The 26847-nt window shown below is 36.5% G+C and overlaps 1 protein-coding gene across 7 annotated transcripts in view; it reads left to right on the plus strand.

Moving 5' to 3' along the window:
* Vps13b (vacuolar protein sorting 13 homolog B) overlaps positions 1–26847 on the plus strand; it is a 559226-nt gene that overhangs the window by 191749 nt on the left and 340630 nt on the right. For 4 of the 7 annotated variants that reach the window (XM_052747609.1, XM_052747613.1, XM_052747611.1 and 1 more), the window contains 3 exons: positions 2037–2146; positions 5962–6109; positions 25345–25472. In XM_052747609.1, the coding sequence (XP_052603569.1) occupies positions 2037–2146; positions 5962–6109; positions 25345–25472 (386 nt within the window). Of the gene's footprint in view, positions 1–2036; positions 2147–5961; positions 6110–6700; positions 6859–25344; positions 25473–26847 lie in introns of those variants that run through there. The other 3 variants (XM_052747610.1, XM_052747615.1, XM_052747612.1) reach the window with 3 other exon arrangements.

Genomic DNA, 26847 nt, shown 5'->3' on the forward strand with positions numbered 1-26847 from the left:
AAGGAGTCTATAATTAAACAGAAATACATAGTGTCATTTCATTTGTCTTCTGTTACAATGATTTTGAAAGAGTAATTTAAAATATCTATTGGTATACAGAATTTTTTTTTTTTTTTTTTTTTTGGTTTTTCGAGACAGGGTTTCTTTGTGTAGCTTTGTGCCTGTCCTGGAACTCACTTGGTAGCCCAGGCTGGCCTCGAACTCACAGAGATCCGCCTGGCTCTGCCTCCCGAGTGCTGGGATTAAAGGCGTGCGCCACCACCGCCCGGGGTATACAGAAATTTAAAAACCTAGAGATACTGTAATGTGGATGACAACATTTATTCTAATTAATTTAGAACATTATCATAACAAAATATTCATGAGCTAGATAGATGGCTAAGTCGGTATTAACAAGACTGTCACTTTAGCATGGAGTTGTGAGTTTGGATCCTTAACACCCGTTCAGGAAGCTGGGTGTGGTGGCACTTACAGACACAGTCCTGAGCAGGTGGAGACAAAAGGGTCCCTGGGACTTGATGTCCAGTCAGTCCAACAGAATTGAAATTGAGAGAAATGCTGTCTCAAAATAAGGTGGAATATGATTGAGGAAGATATCTAGTGCAATCTTTGGCCTCTACACACATGTACACATATATGTGTGTACACACACATGAACATATACACACACACCAAGAATTATACAAAATTTTATTAGGCTTTCTACATGAATCTATAAACTAAAATACATGCATATGGTATTTTATTCTGTGCATTTGAAATTTTGCCCAGATATGGGAAATTGTATATATTCATCAAGAATAAAATGCTAAATCACTATAGTATAACATGAAGTAATAAAAAACCTGAGTCAGATGCAAGGGGGTGGACTATCAACTTTGTATGTTCTAAAACACTGTTAGAGAGATTACATCTTGAGTAACATCAAGAGTAACAGCATACAGATATATTTTCTCTCTTGACACATGGACACACACACACACACACACACACACACACACACACACACACAAGTGCACATGAAATCTAGTATTACATGTTCAGTTCATATTGTCTCACTTTGAAATCAAGACTAAGGGGAATATGCCATTCTTCAATGTTATACAGTATGTGTGTGTGGGGGGGAGTCTCAACCTTGTGACAATGTGATGTGTTGGAAAAAATTTGCAAATAAAAGGAGTCATGGTGTTTGAAGTTGTTTATGATTTTATGTGGGCAACATTCGTAGCTATCCTTCATGGTTGTTTCCCAAAGCACCTGTCGATACCTCTGTCACCTTTATTGAGTAACAACATTCTTACCTTCATTGAGAAAACTGAGTTCTCAGTGACCAAAATGAACCACATAATGTTTAGTATTGTGGTCCGTCAGAGAATTCAAGTTGAACCATGTTAGGAAGGCTCAGTGGTGAAGGATGTGTAGAACTGGGTATTTAGGGAAAGACAAATGCATTTCTAATATACTAGTGTTTAGTCAGTGTTTGTATTGAAGGACGTGACAGCAGTGTTGGTGAGTTCAGAAGATAGTGACGAACTAACTCTCTGTAGGCTAAACCAGCCTCACTGCCATGCCGCTCTCCTTCCAGTTCCCACCGCTCACTGCTCATGTTCAAAGATGAGCTTCACTTTATAGTTTTATTGTTCTTGCTTTAAAAAGACAAAAGTGATTTGAATGATATTCAGAAATAATATTTTATTTGTATATTTACTTTCAAAAGCAGCACTTGTTTTTCACTGCTGGGTTCTTTGTTCCTTGGAGTTGGGTTTCTGTCTGGTACATTTTCTTTTGGCCTAAGCCATTTCTCTCATAATATATTGCAGGATAGTCTTTCTGTAGAGAAATTATTTCTGTCATGTGTTTTTTCTTTTGACTTGTTTATCTGGTTAGGAACAGGTCATATGTAACTAGATTCTAGATACAATGAGTGCGGGCTTGACGGCCTGCACATCTGAACAGTATTTATTACTTTTCTCCTCTCTTGCAGCCTCTTATTTTGGTATGTGTCATTTTAATAATTCTAAAATATTTTATTTTAGGTGCTGTATTTCTTTGTAGTGTACAAGGACTAGCAGTTAACATTGACCCAATATTGTATACATGGGTCATCTATCAACCACAAAAACGAACAAGTAGACATATGCAACAGGTGAGTGGTCCTGTAAGTTTTTATTTTAACAAATCCAACATTTCTTCTGTTGTGTTGAGTTAGATGCTGCTGCTGTTAATGACTGAGATTTGATGATGCAGGTATATCAGGGAGTTAGATGCTGCTGTTACTGTCTTAGATGATGCTGTTGTTAGTGACTGGGGTTAAATGATGCTGTTGTTACTGATTCTCTTCTTATTTATGTGCTAGAATTTCTTTAGGCCCCATTTTATGCCTTTTAAAGATCTGTAATTTTATTTATAAGAAGTTGTGTTCAACATAGTTTGGCTATTGAAGTAATTTTCTACATAGTTGATTATAAAGCAGAAGGACCATTTTGGCAGTCCTGTTTATTGTTACACATCTTTGGTTTTATTTAATAAACATACTTTGACTTTTTTTTTTTTTTTTTTTTTTTTGGTTTTTCGAGACAGAGTTTCTCTGTGTAGCTTTGCGCCTTTCCTGGATCTTGCTCTGTATACCAGGCTGGCCTCAAACTCACAAAGATCCGCCTGGCTCTGCCTCCTGAGTGCTGGGATTAAAGGTGTGCGCCACCACCGCCCGGCCATACTTTGAACTTTAACCCTGGCAATTTGATAGTTCTGATAAGTATTCATTTGAAACAATGTAAATTACAAAGGAAGAATAGGTCATTATAGTTTCTAGAATCGTTAAATGTGCTGTGTTAGAATACATCAATGTGATTCTGACAAACTGTTACTGTTCTCATTTTAGATGAAGTGACATTTTTGAGGCTTTTGTCTGCAGTAACAGTGTTTAGTAAATAGCAAAATTTAGTCCCTGAGGTTATGTTTATGCTATATTGGATTGTATTTATTCATGAACAGTTGTAATTTTGCAGTATTCTATTCGAGATAATTTTGTTATCATTTTCCTCTGATAAACTAATGCTATTTAGTAGGAGACAGATTGTTGTTGGAGTTATCTCCCGTCCTACCCTGGCCTGCAGCCACTCAGACTCAAATAAACACACAGATGCTTATATTATTTAAACTGTTTGGCCTAATGATTCAGGCTTCTTGTTATCCAGTTCTTATATCTTAACCCATTTCTATCAATCTATAACTTGCCATGTGGCTTGTGGCTTACCGGTACTTTAACATCGTACTTCCTCTGTGTCTGACTGGCGACTCCTGACTCAGCCTTCCTGTTCCCAGAATTCTCCTCTCTGCTTATCCTGCCTATACTATACTTCCTGCCTGGCTGCTGGCCAATCAGCGTTTTATTTATCAATCAATCAGAGCAACACATTCAGATCATACAGAAAGATATCCCCAACAACAGATGAATCTATAATTACATAAGATCAATCTGTTCAATCCGAGGAGCATTTAGTTGCTGTTGTTTGGTGTTGGGTCACACTGAGGCCTCATCTTGCTGTGCACATGTTCTGCCACACCCCTAGCTGCATTACAGCTCCCGAGTAGCAGTCCTTAGAGTCTTGCCAGTCCTTTATCTTGATTGAATGTCTGCACCATATCTCCTGTTTACTCTTCATTTTAACAAGTGTTTGCTTGCTAGACACCAAGACTGTAAAAATGGTGTCACTAAAAGCTTCCATCCCTCTAGAGTATTTAGTACATTTGAGAATATCAGAGAGCACCAAAAGGCCCGTTTTGGTGATGGCTTTGCCTGTGAAGGCAAGAGGGAATTTTCCTAAGCAGATGGTCTGTGAGAAGAAGGGGTAGGTTACATTGTGTGCCACAAGAGTGAGGCTGACAGAGCTTGTTCCTTCCTGAATATTTGGGCAAAGTCAGGGAAGTGAGAATTGTGGCAAGGAGCATTCTGGGCCTGAATAAACTGTTCTAGACACCAGCAAAAATAAGGACACAGTTCTTAAAAGCTTGTGTCTGGAATCCTCGGTGCTGGTTACTGAGACTTCATCCTGAAGTATAGCGAGGAACGGCATGAAATGGTTGTGAACAGACCTGGATCTGAGAACGTTTACTGTAGTCTGGTGTTGGGAGGACCTCTAAAGGGTTATACTGTGTCAACATACTGAAGTGGAATCTGCCCGAGGATGGCTTGTCCTTTGTCTGTTGTCGGGTGCACCCACACTGTGACTTCAGTCAGTCTTACCTAAGTGTTCCATCCTTTCTGCTAGGACTTACTGTCATATCTTTGTTTTCTCATTTTTAGAAACATCCTCATTTTAATCCTTAATATGATTATAATTTTCGGAGTGCTTGATTTTCTCTCAGGTATATAAATGATGGGCAGCAGCTGATGGGTCCATCAGGCCCCTGGCCTGGAACTCAGCTCTTCGGCCTTGGAGTCCCTTGTGGTGGAATTACAGGCATATGCCACCATGCCTGTCTAACTATTTAAAGTGTTAAATGAACTTTCAACATAATTAACATATTAAATACATTATTATAATCAGGTACAAAATATTTTTGTCCTCACATTTTCAGGTTTTTTTTTTTTTCTTATTCTTAGGATAGATTTCCACTTACCTTCATTTTTCTGTGTGCTGGTTTGTGAAACATTGTTGTTGTCAGAACCACACCACAGCCAGCTGCATGTACTGTTTTATACCAAACACCAGGCTTATCATAGCTGTCATCCCTTGTTTCCCCGGCTGGACTTTCCTTCTCAGTTGTGGCTAAAGCCCAGTATTTGATGACTCATGCAGTTCAGCATTGATCTTTCATTCTACAGCAAAAGCATTTTTTTTTTTTTTTGGCCAAAAATCTGACAGGTTTGTATTGGATGTCACTGGCAGTAACATCAGACTTTATTTCACTGAATAAAGAAGAAACGGCTGCTTCCTTGTCCAGCCCTGACTCATGTGTTCAGTAGAGAATCCTAATGCTTTCCAGCTTTTTCTTTCAGTGGTGTTCTGTGTTCCTTAAATATGCTGTGATTATCGCTTCATCAGACAAAATAGAATTTTCAAAATTCCTTCAAAAATTGAACTGTTCATATAATCAATAGTTATCCCCCCCATTCCCAATAACATTATTTCCTAGTTGTCACTTTCACATTGGGAATTTAGATTTGATTTGGTCTCCCAGTATTATGTTTATATTTCTCATTACAATCTATGCTAACCTATAGCCTTATAGGTTTTCACACAGAATTCTCAACCCTCATTTGAAAATACTGTATGGGAAATTCCAGAAATAACTAATTCATAAGCTTTGATTAATTGTTATTGCAGTATTGTTGTTATGTTCTTTTGTTAACCTCTTATTAACATATAAATTAAACTTCACTATATGAAGTATTTGTATGGAAAAAAACTAGTACTATTGTCTCTTGGGATCCTTGAAAGACTATTGGTTCCAGGAACTAAAGTGTGTTGATGCTTGAGTTCTCTATGTGCAATGACATAGAATGTTCCCACCCAACCTAATCACATCCTGCCATGCTCTGGAGTACCATTAATAATGCCTAATGCAGTGCAAATGCTCTGTAGGCATGTTCCAGAAAAGACCTCTGTAAGTTTAGTATAGTTGCATTCTGCCCTGAATATGCTTGATCCACAGTTGGCCAAGCTCATAGATCCGGAACTTACAGATAGGCAGGGCTGGTTCTGTCTCTTGTGAAGGAAAGCCTCTAGTAGTATTGTAACATATTCCCTGAGTAAAAATGCGGATTACCTAACACATGAGAGAAACGAGAGAGAGAGAGAGAGAGAGAGAGAGAGAGAGAGAGAGAGAGAGAGAGAGAGAGAGAGAGAGAGAGAGATGGTGTGATTTACAACAGTGTTCAGACCCCAGCTTCTAAAAGAGTGTCCTTAGTGCTCCATCTCTGCCCTTCGTTGCTTCATTTCCCTTTGTTTGTTCCAGCAGCCTGTGGTAGCAGTTCCTCTTGTCCCTTCAGTAAACAGAAGGAAAGAAGAGGAGCTCTCTGTTGGAAGTGCCCCATTGGCAAAGCAGCAGTCATACCAAGCCTCAGAATATGCCAGCAGCCCTATAAAAACAAAAACAGTCACAGGTATGTGTGAAGAACAGATGTATCAGTTTTCTGAGGATTAGTTTACCTTATTATTCTTTTCCATGTTTTTAATTAGAAGATAATATTAATTATTGAGGGAGGAAAAATTAAACACAATTTACATGATTAGTCATTATTCTTTATATAATATAAAAATAATAGTAGAGTGATTACTTTTACCTTCAAATGATTGGTCTATACTGTGGTATTGTTTTTGTCTTGGAGAGGGATTCTGTGTTTAGTTCTCTCTAGCTTTAGAACTCTCATGCTTTCTAAGTATACTTGAAGATTTATAGATGCTGAATACCACGGGCATAATGTGCTGTTTGTGAATTATGCATCCTCTTTATCAGATGCCTACCACTTTTGCCTCTCTTGGGAGGCAAATATGGTAGCAATAATGTTGTTCCTTGAGAATAAACATTTTTTTAACTTAAAATTTAATTTTTAAAGTTTTTAATTAATTTACAGTGTTTGCTTTCTTTTTCCATTAATTGAAACTAGATTTTCCTTACCTAATATATACTGATTACTGTTTCCCTTCCCTCTACTCCTCCCATCTGGATCTACTCCCTTTCTGTCTTTCATTAGGAAACAAATAGGCTTCCAAGAGTTAATAATAAAAAAGAGAAAACAAAAACTAACACATTGCAATTGAACACAACAAACAAACAGAAAGAAAAGAGCCCAAGAGCACACTCAGGAGTCCTATAAAAACACTCAACTGGAAGCCACAATATATATGCAAAGGACCTGCGTAGACTTTGCAGCCGCTGGACATGCTGCTTTAGTCTCTGTGAGTTCATGAGTTTTGCTCATGTTGATTTAGGGGGCCTTGTTTTTTTGGTGTCTTCCATCCCCTCTGGCTCTTACACTCTTTCTGCTTCCTCTTCTGCAAGGTTCCTTGTGCCTTGAGGGAGGCATTTGATCTCTTATTCTCTGCATAGTGTCTGGCTGTGGGTCTCTGTATTTGTTCCTATCTGCTATAGGAGGAAGTTTCTCTGATAGCCAAACAAGGCACTAGATCTATGATCTATAAGTGTAGCAAAATGTCATTAGGAATCATTATTATTATTATTGAACAGTAGTGTTTGTTTTTACCCTAAGTCCCTGGGCTATCAAGTCTTTGGTTCTTGGTCACCCAAGCAATGTTGTGTATGGATTCTTATCTCGTGGAGTTGGCCTTAAGACAAATCAGATTTCTTTGAACATACACTACACATATTAGTGTGTGTGTTCATCATTTTTATTTATATTGTATAATAAATTAATGGATTTGGAAAGTTATTTATAATTTATGGTCATTTGCATATATCTAATTTTTAATTGCCTTGTACAATGGAGAAATGAATTCCTCGACTCTTGTTTTTCTTTTTAATGAGATGATTTTTTTTTCTGTTGCCAAGGCAATTCTCAACTTCATACCATCCTCTTGCTTCAGTTACCTGTACTACCTGTACTACAGGTGCATACCACAACTTCAAGATTTATGCCTCAGTTCTTACTAGAAGTGTTAGTCTTATATTTTTAGCCACTGATGCAGTGTTGATCACAAGTTTGTCTCTAATGAAATTGTGTGGCATTTTTAGTTCATGATGACCAAAGCATGGTGATCCAAAGCACTGAGTTTGATTTGGCTTTTCAATTTCAACAAGAAGCAGCGTGTGTCTTCTTTTATTCTTGTGTAAGTAGGGCATGTGCTTAAAGGCTGGGAGTATATTAACAGCACAGCAGTACAGGATTTTCTGTACTCTTCAGGAAGATCTCTGTCCTCCTAGTAATAAATTCCTAATGGTATGATGCATTTGTCCAGTGTTTAGAAGATGATAAAATACCTGCAATAAACACAAAAACTCTGAAAACATAATATTGTGAAATTGTTAATTAGAATTTTATCTTAGATATTTATATATTACTTATGATGTCAAAAATAAAATCAGGCAGAAACTATGGCAAGGAAGAAATCAATCAGTAAGAACACACTGAGAAACAGCATGGAAGAATTAACAGGCAATTTGAATTTAACATTTAAAAAAATGACATCTTCATTGAGATAGGGATAAAAGAATATGTATCATCCGTTTACCTACCATTTAATCTACAAACAAATACTTCTGTGGCCTAAATATTGGGTTTTCTCAAATTATTATGGAGGTGGTGAGAATAATTTTATGAAGGTATAAGCCCTTTACTTTTTACATACATAGAGTTCTTCTATGGTGATAAAATGTGGCATCTTCCCTTCTGTTCCTTTTTTTATTAGTTTAACATGTCATTCTAAAGTCTATACTTTATTTATATAATAAAGGAATCATTCTAGTCATAGGCAATGCACTTTTCTAGGACAATTTTAAGTGGGGAAACTGCCAATTTCTGTTAATGTGGATTCTATGACATTTTTTTTGAATATCTAATTTTAATAACTTGATTAAAAGCAAAATGAGTAAGGCCACTCCAATCAGTATCCATCAACAACAACTCATCTCAAAGTTCTCAGGCCATCCTTAATTTGGTTAAGTTTGAATTTGAACAGATATGTTCCTAATTATAGTATGGAATTAGTATTATGCATTTAAAACTACATTTTTGTGAATTTATATATTTTAGTTACTTGGTTTAATCATGCAGTTTAGCTTAAAGTTCTATTCTTTTGTAATTAATTAGGCATTTAATTTCATTTGAAAATATTAAAGAATTGAAGATAGACATTAATGTGTAATGTACTGTTGAATTTATTCTCTGAGATAAAATGTAGTGGAAAAATGTTTTCTGCCTTACACTAGAAAAAGATTGTGTTTCAAGAATTTTCTCCTTTGGGGTATTGACAGAGACCCTGTTCGTCTGTAGATTATAATGATGATCCAAACTTCCATTTATCCAAAATTCACTCTGAAGAATCAGTGAGTTTATTAGGCTTGCTTACTGAGCATGGTGACCTGAAGCAGCTTCATTGAAAAGTTGCCTGCATCGTGGAAGACGACTCCCGCATGGTTGCAGAGATGGAGCCCTAGTCTTACTCTTGCCCAGCCTAGATTCTCTGACTCATCCCAGAGACTCCGAGGCCCCCTATAATTGGGGCAGAATTGCATCCAGTTGTTGAGATGACGGGATGGATACTCAGATGAGAGTCCCATGACTCTCCTTGCTGCCTCCGTCTAAGAGGGAATGTCAACAGTTAATGTGCCTAGGTGAACATTGAAGTGGTGACTCTTTGGCGTGGGGATAGTGTGCTGTACAACAGGTTCAGAGTTACAGAAATGATACCTGACACAACATATTTAGTACTAAAACAACTGGGAAATATTGGGGAAGGCAGTGGAAAACTCAGTCAAAACTAGGTTTATCAATGTGATTGTCTCCATTTGTAAATTACAAGAAAATTATTTTTATTTCTGAGTCAAATATACCCCAGTGAGGCACTGATATAGGAGTATAATAGAATGTTCTCAGGATACTTTTTTCAGTTTAATTAATTACATTTTGGAACATTTTGTTGAAACCAAGCTAAGGAATTTCCATCTTCCAAATATAAGATGTATATTTCAATCCAACGGCAAAGGGCTGCTCTTTTTTTAAAACAAATTAATTTTATCTTTAGGCTTTGTATTTGGGTATGTTTCTTTCCCATGTCTCTCTTTTAAGGTTTTATTTTTTCATTGTGTGTATATTTGTGTGGGGGATAATGTAACCAGACTTTTCTTTTTGGACTGCCAACTCACAAAAAATGACACAGAGACTTATTATTAATTATGAAAACTTGGCCTTAGCCTAGGCTTGTTTCTAAGTAGCTCTTATAACTTAAATTAACTCATATTTTTAAATCTACATTCTTCCATGTGCTTGTTACCTTGTCCCGATTATGCCCATCCTGGTTATTCTGTGTCTGGCTGGTGACTCCTCCTTTCTTCTTCCCAGAGTTCTCTGTCCGTAGAAGTCCTGCCTAGCTAATGGCCATTCAGCTCTTTATTAAACCAATCACAGTGACACATCTTCACACAGTGTAAAGGAATATTCCACAACATTTCCCCCTTTTTGTCTAAATCAAAAGGAAAGTTTGGAATTCTAACATAATAAAATTATAAACAATAAGAACAATTATCAGATAAAAATTATATTTATAATGTCCAATCCATTTGTATTTGGCATATTTGGAGAAAATACTCTATTGTCTATCTTATATTGATGAATTTAAAGTTTTATACCTCAACCCTTTTTTATTACAACTTGTAATACCATCTTAAAACTATCTTTTTAGACCTCAGAACATTTTTTAGATAAACAATTTCAGCTTTTATGTCTCTCAACTTTATGTATTTTATAATTTTTTGTGAGTTTTTTTTTTAAATTTGGTAACAAAGAAACCTGTAACTATAACTGTCTTGTCTTCACCTCCACCAGAGACTTGAGAAGGATATAATATTACCTGGAGCATTGGAGCATTGAAGTCAGAGTCCTGCCTACCTCTTCCTGCCTAGCTAATGGCCATTCAGCTCTTTGTTAAACCACTCACAGTGACACATCTTCACACAATGTAAAGGAATATTCTACAGCAGGATGATATGTGCACATGGATGTAGGTGCCCATCTAGGCATCCAGATCTCCTCAGAGTTGGAGTTCCAGGAAGTTGTAAGCTATGGTTCCTGGGAATAAAACTCAGGTCTTCAGTGAAAACTGCACCTGCTATTAACTACTAAGATATCTCTCTGGCACCACAGGAATCTTTTAAATGTGTGCATACGTATTGAGACACTGTAGTTAAAGATAGTTAATAAAATTTGTAAAGCTGCTTAGCCATCACCAGTAAAACAAATTTTAATTATCTGAGAAAAAAAGAATGAAGAACTGAAGGGTGCTTGCCATTTCCTTCTTTTGAATGTTCATTCTTCCTCCGATATACTGACGATCATTTATAAGGGCACTAGTCTCCTTAGGCAGTTAGCTTTGGAGATCCTGTCTCTACCTTTAGAGGCTGCAGTTACAAGAGGATTGCAGTGCTCATGGAACATTTACATGGGTTCTGTGTCTCTTACGTTTATTTGTTAATTCTGCATGTATGTGTATATGGGAAAGGGTGGCACTTCCACAGCATGTGTGTGGCTGTCAGAGGACAACTTTGGGGAGTTGTTTTTTTTTTTCTGTTGTGTCTGGGGATTGGTCTCAAGTCTTTAGGCTTGATGGCAGGTGTTTTTACCTGCTAACTTATCTCCTGGCCTAATTTTGTTTTAAAAGCATTTTTAAAGATACTCCCTTTTTTTCTTTACATTTATATATTTATTATTTACTGGGAGGTAAGTGGTAATTGCAAGTACATTAACTCTCCAGCCATCTTGACAGCCTTGTGACTTTACACCTTTTTATCTTTGGCTTTCTGACATAGGAACGGCTCTAATGTCAGTATATTTTATTTAATATCAACAAACTGCATATCTTTCTCATATTTAGGTAAAATATACATAGATGCTTCAATAATTTGCTCGATAATAGTTCTGTTTATAGATTTGTATTTTATATACCTATTTTAAAGGAAACTGGTATTTTTTAAATATTATCTGGATTTTTAGAGTTATGTAGAATAAGCTTCTTCCTAATTAAGAAGGTCCAGTTACTAGGCCACCTGCTCGTTGGTCCCTAACTTGTATACAGTTAGTTAAAGGTCAAGGGCTGTATAGATAGGCGGCAAGAAACAACACAAACATACAGTTTCTCAGGAGCCAGGGTCCAAGAGGGCAGGACACCTGTCAAGGAGATCTGGTTCCTCATCAGTTTGTGCCCCATTGGAACTGAAACCTGCCCACTCTGCATTTTATCCCCTATGCTGACATGACTTGCTAATTAAAGCAGTGGCAGATCCTATATTGAATGTGAAGTAGAACAGAGCATAACTGTTCTAGTCAGTCCTTCCCTAACTGAAGATGTTACTCTTCTCTTTTCCTTCTCCTTCTCCTCCTCTCTTCCTCCTCCTGTTTTTTTTTTTTTTTTAATGTGCTCCAATAGGTATGTGTGGAGAAGTTGGTAAATCCTGAGAGCCCAAGACTGGTTGAAGACCTACAGGCTGTGTTCTAAGCCCCAAGAGCCAGGGCATATTCTTTCAGTCTTTAGAACCCAGAGTTATGGTTTTAGCATTCACGTGGGGCATATTGCTATTGGCTTTACAACCAGTGTCTCTGGTACATGGGAGTCATTACAATCTCTGGATTCTAGTTCCAGTAAACAGTTGCAGGAGACAAACCGCAGGCAGGGCCTTCTAGTGTTATAGCTCTCAAACAGGTCTTCGATTCTGGAATCCTCAGCCTTATAGTAATTTTATAGCTATAACATTGCAGTGATTTAACAGTGTTCTAACACTATTTACCTTCTACTTCAATGCTCCAGAGAAAGGGGTATCCTCTAATCTGGCTCAAGGATGTTACACTTCTAGAATATTCTACAGCTTTTTTTGAAACTACAAGCAATAAAGATAAAAGAATCCCGTAGGGTCAAAAGCACATTTTGCATGTTCCATGGAGCCAAGTTAATCTGTGAAGCATATTGACTGGGTAAAGAAAGTATCAGAGGACTGTAAAAAGTCAATAGGACCTCTAAATTTGTGGGCGTAGGCAGAATGAGGAAGATAATGACTAGTGGATATTGAAACAGGAAGTCTGAGATTCAGATTAAATAGGATCGCATAGGGTGACTAGTTCCTTAGGAAGGAAGACTGGGAGACAAGCCCCGAGATGTACAGGCATCTGGAGATCTGTGCAAGCTGGATAATGAAATGCTAGATGGGGAATGTACATCTATAGCATATTGTCTACTGGTTGATAAATCATTACTTTACTGAGAATAAACAGTTTGAAATTAGAAAGATTACTCACAAGAGAAAGAAACAATAATCAAAAGGAAGAAGGGTGTTTACTGATTTCCATAACTAAAATGATCAGCAGGAAAACCAGATCTTAGGCATGAAGTAGTGCTAGAGACTGCACCGTCAGGACTTTATCTTTTCATGGCCTGATTTTCTCTTACTGTTCATAAGTTTCCTGGCTGTAGCAGTATGATAACATGGCTATGATAACCTTGAGCATGATAATCACATGCCTAATGCTTTGTGATTAAAGAGAAACAGACCTTGTTTAGTGTCCATTGGAAGTATGCCTGGGAAGGATTTGCCTGACTTTTCCTGGATCGTGTGTCCATTCTTGCATAATTGTTATGTACAAGGAGATTAGTTGTTATGATTGGTCCACTGTTATCACAGTTGTGTATCCAACTATCATGACATACAATACCAGAAAATGAAAAGACAGCAGAAATATGGCTCATAAATATAATTTCTGTGAGCAATTACAGTTTGTTTCTACTAATGTTTCATTTTATAATTAGGTATAGCATAATTAAAAATGAGCAGATAACATATGCTGCAGTCACACATCCTGTTCTGAGAAGAGCTGAATAATGTGGGTACTGTACACATGTCTATAAGAGATTGAGGATATAATCTAAACTAGGCATGTTATACTTAAGCCAGACTAGGGACTTTATAAGTCCCCCACTGAGGATCAAAGCCAGGGCTTAAGCATGCTCACCAAGTGCCCTATAGCAGAGCTGTAGCTCCAGACCATGACTTTTTGAGATGGGGGTCTTGCTCTGTAGCTCATCCTTGCCTGGAATTTGTGGTCTTGCAGACTTGGCCTCTAGGCTTCCTAGTGCTGGGATCACAGGCTTTGAAAGTCTGCCTTACTATTTTGATTTTTAACGTAGAGTTTATTCAACCAGGGGACAGGAATTAGTATATATATAATTTTGAACAGCACAGCTTTTGTTTGTATAATTTATAATTTATTTCTCAAGCTTTATCTGTTTCATTGTAAATTTTTTTCCTAGAAATCTATGAACTTGAGTCATTATAAAAGTGATTTGAACTATAATGTCAGTTAACTATGAAGTTCTTTGAAAACATGTTGTGGTGTTGATAAGTACATTGCAAGTGTCTCGAATATGACGTTCTTTGGAATAAGTCAGTTATTCTAGTTTTTATATGAATTGGCAAGAATTCAGCAAAAATTCAAATTCTTTTTTAATGCAGTCTTTTCATTCCCTTTTAGCAGTCAGAACGAGATTATAGTTTCCAGATGAAATTCTGAATGTCAACATAGTGATGACATATATTTTCCTGGTTGGCTCAGCATGAGATGCAATTTTGCATGCCATGTCACGCTGACTAGCAGAATCCAAAAGCCATTATTTCCCAAGGGGCTTTCAAGAGTGAAACATCTAATGTAGTTTGTGTTCTCATGAACATTTTCAGGCATTATTGAAGTTTGTCACAAGTTGCTTGAAGCTTAAAATACCATCTTGCCATTAGAAATTAAAAAGGAATTGTGAAGGTCATTTTCTCTTTTAGTTATTTAGATGTATATTGCCAAGTGAAGTTACCAAAAATATGATTATTGTAAAATACAGATCAGAAATAAATAAGATCTGGGAGATAATCCATAAAGGACTAAAAACCGTAATTTTTTCACTAACCCGAATGCATCTCAAACTAATCACATACTCTGATTTACTTCAATTATAAAACAGTATTAAAGTTATTCCTAATAATATGCTATGTGCCCAACAAAGATATGTGGAAGCTCTTTAAAATTGTATACACACACCAGCAGGTAAAGATCACATTTTTTGTGTATTTTAGACATTAAAAAGGAAGTGTAGACTTGAAGCATAGTAGAACTTATTTTATCTAACAGTCACTACCTGGAAGACCTTGGGGGAGTAATCTTATTTTTTCTTTTTTCCTTTGGGTCCTAATCATGTGCAAATTCCTTTAAGTCCATTCCATGGTTATCAAGTAGAACACTTGGTGTTCAGGCCTGATGATCTGTGTTCAGTCCCTGTGGCCCAGTATGATAGGAAAGAACTGAGTCCACAATCTTGCCCCTGATTGTCATATACATGCTGTGTAATAAGGGCATCACACACTAATAATAAAACATAATCCATTATATCAGTGCATGTGTGCAGAACACTTAGTTTACATTAATGCTCTCCTTTCAGTTTTGTATTTATTTGTTATCTCAACTGGTTTGTGGCAACAGTAGTATTCTTCTTTATGAAAGCTGTCATATATCTATTTTCCAACAGCTTTCTGCTTAAATATCTTGAACGTTCCTTAAGTCTAGAATGTGTTGCGATCTATGTTTTCTTAGATATGTTTATCTCTATACCTCTCCTTCTCCTGCTATGTGACATGTTTGAGGCTGAAATCAAGATTCTTGCCCCTTGATCCTTTCCATTCTGTCTCTAGTTCTGATGCTGGTTCGTCCATCTGTCTCCATGCTGCAGCACTGGTCGTGGCCGTCTCACCCCAGTGTTAGCATTTCTGGGAAGTCCTAATTAGACTCAGTGGTACCTTCCTCCATCCCTTCAGTCTTGCCACATCTCTGCTGTCAGTTATCTGTTTCCTTCTTTAGAGTCTCACTTTCTTAACTGAATGTAGGATGCCGTGAAAAAATTGACACCAGTACAATGTTCCTGAACATGCATTGACCCAAGTTAATTCACATTCGGACATGCAGTAAATCTGATGTGTTTCTGCAGTGCTTGTCTATATCACACCGTGCAGCTTTACTGCAGGCTCAGTCTGAACATGCAACATGCATGCTTTGTATTACATTTGCCATTGTGCAACACAACACCAAGGAAAGCTGCTGAGATAACTTGACTCATATTCAAAACTGTGTGATGAGGTACAGTATTTTTACTGCATACAATGTTTCCTGATGTTATGGATGCATAATGGTTTAATTATGGAAAACAAGGACTTTTAAATATTTTTCTTGGCGTGTAAGTATCAAATTATTAGAACTTTGGGTTTTAGTATGTTAGAAGTTTGATTTAAAGATTGCTGTTTGAGTTGCTGACTGAGTTTCATGACAGTGTTGCTGTATCTGAATGGATGCATGTGTTTCTGCACTTGCGTGTACATATGCCAGCCTTGGCTTGGTTGTCATCCCTCATGACCTGGGTACCTTTTTTGTTTGTGTATCTTTGTTGTTGTTCTATAAGTTCGAAGTTTTTAAAAACAAATATCAATTTTTTGACATTATGGATAGAATAACATCACATCTGCCTTTCTTTATATTACATTACTTCTTTGAGAATTCTTCCCAGACCCACTCCTCTTTTTCCCTACCTACCCAATTTGAATCCCTCTTTAGAAAATCCATTTTGGACATGGTGACTCACTGATCTGGAACTCCCCAATTAGGCTAGGTTGGCTGGTCATTGAGCCTCAGGAATCCCATCACTGCTTCCCCATGCTGGGGTTGGAAGCATATACTCCCACTCCTGACTGTGTAAAATGAGTTCTGGGAATCTAACTCAAGCCCCATGGTTGAATAGGAAGTACTGTATCAGCTGAGTGCTTTTCCAGCCTTGCCTAACATTTTCATTCTGAAATAATCTTTTTCATTTTGATATAACTGCAGGTAATGCATATATAAAGATTATTTTGTACTGGAAGCATAAGAATAGTTGAGGACACAATCCAGATTTAACGACTGCCATTTATTGCTGTACCATATTGCTGTGCTCAGCTGTCACTTTGGATAGACAAATATTCCAATAGTATTATATCATGACCAATTCTATGTTATGTATACTTAGGTCCAAATTCTGCAAGTTTATAAAAGACGAATTATAATTTTAGGAAACCAGTGTGGTGTTCAAATCTTAGATGTTCTTTTAATAAAAAGCCCAGAGCCAGATATCAGGTGAAAGCTGAAAGATCAGAGAAGCAGAACAGCCAGCCACTACTTCTTACCTCTACTAAATCCCCAGCCTCAAGAGAGTGAGTTCCTGTGGCCTCACACCTTATATACCTTTCTCTGCCCTGCCACATTACTTCCTGGGATTAAAGGCATGTGTGCTTCCCAAGCAAAGGCATGAGATCTCAAGTGCTGGGATTAAAGGTGTGTGTCACCACTGCCTGACCTCTGTGTCTAATCCTCAGGCAAGTTTATTAGGTTACACAATATATCCCCACATTTCCCCCTTTTTTCTAAAATAATAAAAGAAGGTTATAACTAATAAAAAAAAACTATATACACTAAGTATATGCAATATATACAGTCAAGAATTACATTAACAATCTGTCCATTAACATTTGACAGATTCAGAGAAAACACTCCAGTATTTATCTTATTTTGATTAGTCCAAAATGTTGTACCTAATTCACTCTCTATCCTAACTTATATTACCAACCAAAAACTATCTTTTGATGTCTTTCAAACTTACACACTTTACACATCTTTAGTGACTTTCTTTTTTGAATTTGTAAAACTATAACTACAACTAGGCTTCAACTCCCTCAGAGACCTGAGAATGAAGTAATATTACCTAGTTAAACAGGAAGTGCAGACAAGCGACTTCCAAAAAATGTGAGGAATGACAGAAACACTTGGCTGCCTAGAGAGTCACCTGAGGTTTCTGTGCAATGTTGGGGCATCCATCCTCGGCCTACAGGCCTAGCATATCTTCCAGATTCATCTGTGAAGCAGAATTTTCTGAAGGGCCTTCCTACCTTGTCTTGGTAAGGTGCAGCAGTCCTTTCTTTTGTGTCCTGCTTGTTCATTTTGGACAGCATACTGCCAGCAGTTGAGGCAAGGGCACTGTCTTGCCCAGTGGGTAACTTTTGCTGCAAAGAAAATAAACTCCATATGGAGTTTCTTCAGTGCCCATTATCTCCTCTGAAATATATTGGTGCTGCCACGAGTAGACATGTCTCATTGTCAACAACAACAAAAGAACCTATGTTATTTAAACATCTTAAATGCCATATTATATAGATCTCTGAAGTGTTTGAAGATGACCTAAAATATATCTGTTCCATCTTGAAAATGTACCTAATCTGACTACAAGTTCGATTATAATAACTACTAACTTTCATTTTTTTATATCCTAATTAGTTGGTAATAATAACTTTCAAGGACTAGGAATTTGCATTACATTGTTAAATGAACTGTATAAGTACAATACCTTGAACAAGATTAGAAATATATGTATAATATTTTCTAACAAAATTAATCTCAAATTTGTATCAATAAACATAATTTGCATACAATATACAAAAATCCAGTCCAGTGTAAAATCTTTAAAACTAATAGTTACTTTCTAAAAGTAGATTCAGTAATTTACCTTTTTATCTTATATCCATATTCTCTCCTTTTTCTCTTTAGAGTAGATTCAGTAATCTACCCTTTATCCATCATTTCTTTATGTTTTTTTTTAGAGTAGATTCAATAATCTACCTTTTATCTTATGTCTATATCCTCGTTTTTTCTTTTCAGAGTAGATTTAGTAATCTACCTTGTATCTTATATCTATATCCTCTTTCTTTTCTTTTTTTTCAAATAAGAACTCTAAATCTAATTTTCTTTGTTTAGCATTTTTTGTGACCATTAGCAATAAAAACTTGTAACCACCCATCCTAAATAATGACAATTATCCATACCCAATGAATGACCCAAAACCACCCACCCCACCTCTTGGGAATGTCAGCGTCGTGTTCTTAAAATTACTTCCTGCTCTCTGGGGGCTAAGGCATCTTTAGGGTATTCTGAAAAGAAAAATTTTGTGTTGTCAAGTCCTGGGAGGGGTAGCTGTATCATTATTTGTTGTCTAGTCTCTGCATATTGGGAAAGTGCAGGGCTTGTCTCAAGCCCTTGCTCAAGTTATCTGTGAGGCTGGATCATCTTAGCTGACCATCTTGAAAATGTCCTGAACAGTTGGTAGTCCAAAGCTGATCTTTGGGTGGATGTTTTCAGCTTAGTGGTATTATCATTATTCTGATGGAATCTTCGTTGTGGGGCCCCATCATCTTTTTGGAGACTTCAAAGTCACTGTTAGGCGTGGTGATGATTCACTATAGAAAACTGAGACTCAAACCTGACTCATGTACAGGAAGCTAGATGCAGCCTTTTTTTCTAGAATTAGTTAGTACTTTATATTACCATTAATATCATGATAAAAATTTAAAATATTAATATATTAATCAATCTTATAAATTTTGATATAAAATTGATACCTTAAGAAAAGTTTTTAAGAGTTAAAATAAAACCAAAGAATTATGAGACTAGTGGCAATAGAATAGACTCTTAATTTTGTTTTTCCTTTTTTGTCCCATATCAGGTGGCTCTTCTGACATGATACAGAGATTTTGTATTTTCCTTTTAACAAGCGTGCTTGGGTAGTAAAGGAGAGAGTCGTACTCTAACTCCAAAGCCGGCTTTAATTTTCAATTGGACTGGGACTACAAAAGACCATTTGCATTATGTATCTATAGAGAACAGCAGAAACAAACATTTAGGAAGGTTTATGAAATTTTATCCTGTTCGGTATGTGATATACGAATAGGCCAATTTACTCTTTTTCTTGGGAAATTTTTTTCTGGATGATTTGTCTTTTTTCTTCAGCTGTCTCATTTGTCCAGTGTTCTTAAGATTCCTTAGCCTTCATTCTCCTGAAAGACAAAAACAAAAACCTTTCCCCAACCCTAACTTTTTGGAGGTTCCTTTTTGGCAAGTTATATCTGATTAAATAAGTTAGTGTAATTGAATGCCCATATATGAGACCTCAAAATCCTGCCCCCACAGTGACACAATCGCTCCAACAAGGCCACACCCCCTAGTAGTGTCATTCCCTATGGGTCAAGCATTCAAACACATGAGTCTATGGGGACAACACCTATTCAAATCAAGAGATTCAGTAACCTCAAAGACTGATTTATATACATCACGACATTTCAAATGAACAGTATTTTCATAGGAAAAATAAACGTTATTAGCTTTTTTTGATGGGTTCAAAGCTGACACTTAGCTTTTCCTGATCATCTGATAAGTGCTACAGTTGAAACACTAAGTTAAATTGGTTCCCAGCATAATACTTTTTCCACAGCACATAAATACATACATAAAAACATAAATAAGCCGGGCGGTGGTGGCGCACGCCTTTAATCCCAGCACTCGGGAGGCAGAGCCAGGCGGATCTCTGTGAGTTCGAGGCCAGCCTGGGCTACCAAGTGAGTCCCAGGAAAGGCGCAAAGCTACACAGAGAAACCCTGTCTCGAAAAACCAAAAAAAAAAAAAAAAAAAAAAAAAAAAAACATAAATAAATAAGTAAATAAGGCAGTCAATAGTGATAATACATCCCCCAAAACAATTATTTGCATTATTTTGAGCTAATAAAATTTATGTCTCAGAATTAACCTTATTCATTGCTAAAATAGAAAATAAATGTTTAAAATTACACTGTGATAATTGTAACTTTAATACATTTGCAGTAATAAATAGTAACTCACTTTAAGAATTATTTGTAGTATGATAGAAATATGACACATCCTCTATGCATTTGGTTAAATAAGATGTCATAGTGCAGTATTTGAATGACAGGAAATGAATGTAGTAGTTGAAAGAATAGACCCTGAAGGCTTTGTGTGTTAGAGTCCAGTATTTCTGTTGCCACTGTCTGTCTAGTGACTTGGGGTAAGTTAATTAACTTCCTTGTGATTGGTTGTCTTATATAGCAGTCTTGTTGCATCTGGATAATAATTTATTCTTTCTGGGCTGTTATGGCTTTAATGGTTGATTGTATGTATGTATAGTAAGTAGGTGCTGTAGAGGTTTCAGTAGTGAATGTAATTGTATATTAGCAAAGGTTTATACAGAATATTTATCCTGCCCATAAAAACATACTGAATTGTCATCTTACTTCCTGATAAAACACAAGACACAAAAGTGAGCTGTTAATTGTTAGAAAATATGGTAGATTGAAGATAGTGTACATTTGTATTTCTAATTGCCACATTGTTATTTAATGATAAATGTTAATTATGTTTTTCTGTAGTCAGAAGTTTTCTCCGGTCCCACCAGTCCCTCGCAGTCCCATGGCCCTCTTATAAAATAATCACTGAGAAGCTTATATTAATTAAAACTGCTTGGCCATTATCTCCGGCTTATTACTGACTATCTCTTATACTTAAATTAACCCATAATTCTTATCTGTGTTTAGCCACGTGGCTTGGTACCTTTTCTCAGTTCTGCCTTGACATCTTGCTTCCTCTGTGTCTGGCTGGTGACTCCTGTCTCAGTCCTTCCTCTTCCCAGAATTCTCCTCATCTGCTCCCCCCGCCTGTACTAACTTCCTGGCTACTGGCCAATCAGTGTTTTATTTATCAACTAATCAGAGCAACACATATTCACAGCAAATAGAACAACATCTCACAGCACTTCCCCTTTTCTGTCTAATCAAAAAGGAAAGTCTTAACTTTAACATAATAAAATTACATAAAACAAAACTGTTATCAAGCAAGAATTATAGTTATAATATTTACTCTATTTGTATTTGTCAAAATTAAAGAAAATATTCTATCCTATATTTGTGAGTCTAAAGTTTCATATCTAATTTATCTTTTATCATAACCAAGGACAATTATAACTGTCTCATTTTCAACTACATCGAAGACCCCAGAAGTACATAATATTACCTGAGTAAACAGGCAATGTGTTGTAAGCAACTTCCAAAATTCTGGAAATGACAGAGATAGCTGCCTACCTGTACAGTCATCCAAAGTTCCTCTGCAAGGTTGGGTCATCCATCTTCAGCTAATAGGCCTAGAGTTTTTTAGTTGCTTCTCTCTGTGTCTAGCAGAATGTCTGGCAGTTTCCCCTGTGAAGCAGCAACCTGAAGAACCATTTTACCTTGCAAAGTTCAGTCCTGTGGGTCCTGCATGTTCAGTTGATAAAACATTTTGTCAAGCAGTCCAAGCAAGAACATTTTCTTGCCCAAATGGCCAGTTTTGCCAAGAAGGTAAACTCCATATGGAGTGTCTTTGATGCCCATCTTTGTCTTTGAAGTAAATTGGTGCTGCCAGGAGCAGACCTGTCTTATTGTCCATGAATGTCTAAATTTTTAAAACATTTTTAAATGCATATTCTGTAGGTCTTTGATGTGTTTGAAGATTACCTATCTAATTGAAATATATCTATGTATACCTAGAAAACTTAACGAACATTACTATAAGTTTGATTATCATAGATGACTAATTATTAATATTTATTTCTCAACTATACACTACAATTTCAAATGAGTTGCACAAACAAAATACTTTAAACAAGAGTAGAAATATATGTACAGTATAACAAAATTAACTTTAAATTTGTATCAATAAACTACAATCCATAGCAATGTAAAACATTTCAGTAAGTTGTTAGTCTTTAAAAGTAGATTCAATAATCTATCCTTTTATCCTATCATATCTATATACTTTCCTCCTTTTTCTTTATAAAGATGTTGACTATGACCAATAACAATAATAATGGAATATGTTCTCTGAATTTGTCAAATGCAAATAGACTAGACATTGTTGATGTATTTATTGCTTTTATATATTGTATATAGTTATTGTACTTATTGTAAATAGTTTTTCATATATTAGCTATAGTTTTTTATTTTTGACAAAAAAGGGAAAATGTGGTGATGTATTGTGAACCCCCCAATATACTGTGATTCCCAATAAAATTTATCTGAGAATCAGAGGAAAAAGCCAGCCACTATAAGTAAACATAGCAGTTCAGGCAATGGTAGCACATGCCTTTAATTCTATCACTTGGGAGGCAGGGATCTGTCTGGATCTCTGTGAGTTCAAGGCCACACTGGGAACAGAGCCAGGCATGGTGATGCCTTTAATCCCAGCACCAGCCATAGGGGTCTGGAGTTTGTACAGATAGACAGGAAGTGCCAGAGCTGAGCAGGAAGAGAAAGTTGTGTAGCTGGGCTGAGAGCCAATGGGAGAACAGAACAGAAAGTCATATAGGTGTGGGTAGACAGGAAGTAGTTCTCTTTGGAGACTGAGGTTTCGGTGAGGTGAGGTTAGCTTGTGACTTTTTCTATTTCCCTGATCTCTCAGGTTTTCATTCCTATATCTGGCTCTGGATTTTTATCTAATAAGATCATTTAGCAGTTCTTCTACATTTTTCTTACTTGCACAATTCCTTTAGGCTACAATCAGATTTTAAGGACTGCGATTTTTAAAAATTGTATCTTTTGAGGACTTCATATATGGGTACTGTATCTACATTACTTCCTCACACCGGCTTCCTTATCAGATCATTGTGTGGGAGAACACTGTATTTACAGTAAGCACACAACTGTCTTGGGAGGTGGCCTCATTTCATTGTTAGGGCGTAGTTCCCTTGATAATATTACCACTCTCTAAATGGATTTATTCCAAGTTATAAAAGTCATTACTTGGCTATAATATTTTTTAGTAGTTTAAAAAATTATCATAAACCTCTGTGAAAATCTTTTATATTCATATTTCAAAAAAGATTTTAATTAAATTGATAGAAATTTAAAATGTTTAGTTTTCTACTTTCTTATGCAAAGAGGTCCAAATGAGTATAAAGTTAATTTCTGTTAAGAAAATCAAGATAGGTAATTGTTATAAAGCAATTTATATCCAAATGCACACAGTAGAACTATTGTGTTCACTTTATTTACCATGTTCTGACTGACCTCTCACAGGTATTTATGCCATGGTTTGTTGTTCAGTTTCTTGTTGCTTTTTGTTTATCTAATAGACAAGTTCTCACTAAAACTTATGCTCTATTTTAAAATATCTTTGGATTATATCACAAAATTTTAGTTTATTTTTATTTTGAAAGATATCAAAATATGTTTTTGTCAGTGCCTTGAATTGTACCTCATCTTCAACTGGCTGAATTATGCTTTTTACAGAAGGTAGTAATTATGCAGCATTTTCCATCCCTCCCTATCACCTTTTCTTCCTTTTATTCTTCTTTCTTCTCCCTCTTCTATTTTCTTTTGCATATAAATTTCCTATTTGTAGTAACATATTCAGTTTAATTTTCATATGAGTTTACTAAGATAAAAATACATAATTTGCATGTTGTTAGAAATTTAAAATAGCTTAAAGTTCCTCTTGAAATTGTAAACAAATTTTGAAGGCCTGTAGTTCTTAATGAACAAAATTTTCATTAACAGTAGAATATCATTTTTATTTTATGATAACATAAGCTTTCTGTATACTTGGATTAATTTTTGTCACCATGAAATCTTTTGTAGTTGAGAAATTCTATGAGTCTTTGTTATCAGAAATTTTCATTTATGTGAAGACCCATTTTCTATCATTTTATGATGGTGTGTAGACGAATTTCTAAATGGTTTTATTAAATAAAAAACACGGAGCCAAATATAGTGGTGAAAGCCTTAGAGATCAGGGAAATAGGAATAGCCACCAGCCCACGTTACCTCACCAGCTCTGTAGCTTTCAAATGCCTTTACTTCCTGTCTACCCAGGCTGTTATTGCCAAGCTGTTCTGCCCTCTCATTGGCTATCTTAACCCAGCTACCTCACTTCCTTGTCACTACCTGTCTATGTAGACCCCCAGGTCTCTATGGTTGGTACTGGGATTAAAGGTGTGTGTCACCATGCTTGGCTCTGTTCCCTAGTGTGGCCTTGAACACACAGAGATCCTGCCTGCTAAGTGATTGGATTAAAGGTGTGTGCTACCACTGCTTGACTTTTGTGTTGACTTAAAATTGCTTGCTATTTCCTCTGATCTCCAGGCAAACTTTTATTTATTAACATGCAAGTAAAATATCACCACATTTCAGCACAACTAAAATATCACCACAATGGTGAATTAGTCTTTTGCAGAATTTTTTTTTTTTTTTTTTTTTTTTTTTTTTTTTTTTTTGGTTTGTCGAGACAGGGTTTCTCTGTGTAGCTTTGCGCCTTTCCTGGAACTCACTTGGTAGCCCAGGCTGGCCTCGAACTCATAGAGATCCGCCTGGCTCTGCCTCCCGAGTGCTGGGATTAAAGGCGTGCGCCACCACCGCCCGGCGTCTTTTGCAGAATTTTTATTGGCTTATTACTTTAGTGCTGAGAAATCAATAAAGTTACTGCTTAGTAAGTGTTCATAAAGGGGTGCCTCTCTGTGTAATCAATTAGTGCCTTCCTTCCCTCCAGAAGTTGGCCTCACCCATCGGTGACCTGGATTGCTGCTGATACCAGTAACTTTAGAGGACAAAGTGTTGTGGCACGTATGATCTCAGATAGTTGCAATGAATTTAAGCAGAGAAAGAAACCATCTTAGGATACTTTCAGTATAGCTTTGTGAAATTACAGTGTATACGTTTTGCTAACTAACAAGCTGTTCTTATACTTAAGAGTCCCGACCACTATCAGTTCCTGTGAAGGCCATGCTGCACATTCATGAAGGTTGTAGAAGTCCTGAAGAAAGAATGAAAGAATTTATTGGAATACTATGGAATGCAGTGAAGAGCCTCACACTACAGGTAAATTTAACTATTAGAAATATTATGGTTCCTCTCATAATGTTATAAAGTTGTAGCATATTTAATTGTGGTATAATATTTCTGACAACATTCCCATGGTCTACTCATGTATATTGAGGTTCAGGATGGTGTCCTCTAACATTTCAGGGTTTCATTTGTTTTCTGAGTCTCTGATTCCTCAGTAGTACTTGGCCATTTATAGAGAACTACTTTTGTGATTTTGGTGAGATTGTCAATCATACTATCTCAAGTAAAGCACTATAAGGTGGTTACACTTGAATTAATTGAATTTTCTCCTGGGGAATTTCACCCAGATTGTGGCCAGTGATGAAATAATCATATTTTTTGGATGTCTGGTGAACTTCCTGACTTATCTTCAGGATCAGTTATGAGTAGACATTTTCGGACAGGCAGATGAATAGTCAATCACATTAATTATGAAAACATGTTTTATAACATTAATACTAACTGTTTTGTATATGCATGGTAGCTTCTTAGCAGGGATAAACCTGAAATCCAACTCTAGGAATTGCCCCTCCTCCTATCAAAATTGAATGGGAAAAGTATGGAAGATAATCCATGTTTCCCTTGGAGATTTTATTTTGTTTTATTTTTATTTAAAACTTAAACTGCGGTATCTTTAGATTCCATACCCAAAATATTCCCATGACATATTGTGCTGGCTGGTTTTATGTTATCTTGACACAAGCCAGAGTCATTTACGAAGAAGGAACTTCACTTGAGAAGATGCCCCCACCAGGTTGGCCTGTGGGCTAGTCTGTGGAACATTCTCTGGATTGATGATTAATGTAGAAAGGCCCAGCTCACTGTGGATAGGAGCTATAAGAAAGCAGGCTGAGCAAGCCATGAGGAGCAAGCCAGTGCACAGAGCTCCTCCATGGCCTCTGCATCTACTCCTGCCTCCAGGTTCCTGCCTTGAGTCCCAGCCCTAAACTGTGTTAGTGATGCTCTGTGACAGGGACCTGTGAGCTGAGATAAACCTTTTCCTCTCCCTACTGATGCTCTGTGACTGGGACCTGTAAGCTGAGATAAACCTTTACCTCTCCAAGTTGCTTTTGGTCATGGTGTTTTATCACATCAATAGAGACCCCACATAAGAAACAGACTAATAACGTAAAACAAGAAATGAATTTGGTTACAGTTTTGTGTATTTGTTTTGTTGTAGCACGACTAGAAGGCTGATAATTTTGAAAGCCCATAAATATATAGGTAAATAATAACATTTTAAAGTATGTGCATCATGTACATCCTCTTAAGTCCTTGAAGGCCAATATATTTAGTCTCACAGATAATAGTGTTTATTCGTGGATTTAATTGTTTGGCAAATTTTTAGTTGACAGTATCATACATTTTT

This window comes from Peromyscus californicus, unplaced genomic scaffold (assembly GCF_007827085.1).
Source record: "Peromyscus californicus insignis strain IS unplaced genomic scaffold, ASM782708v3 Scaffold_20__1_contigs__length_68692818, whole genome shotgun sequence".
Lineage (NCBI taxonomy): Eukaryota > Metazoa > Chordata > Mammalia > Rodentia > Cricetidae > Peromyscus > Peromyscus californicus.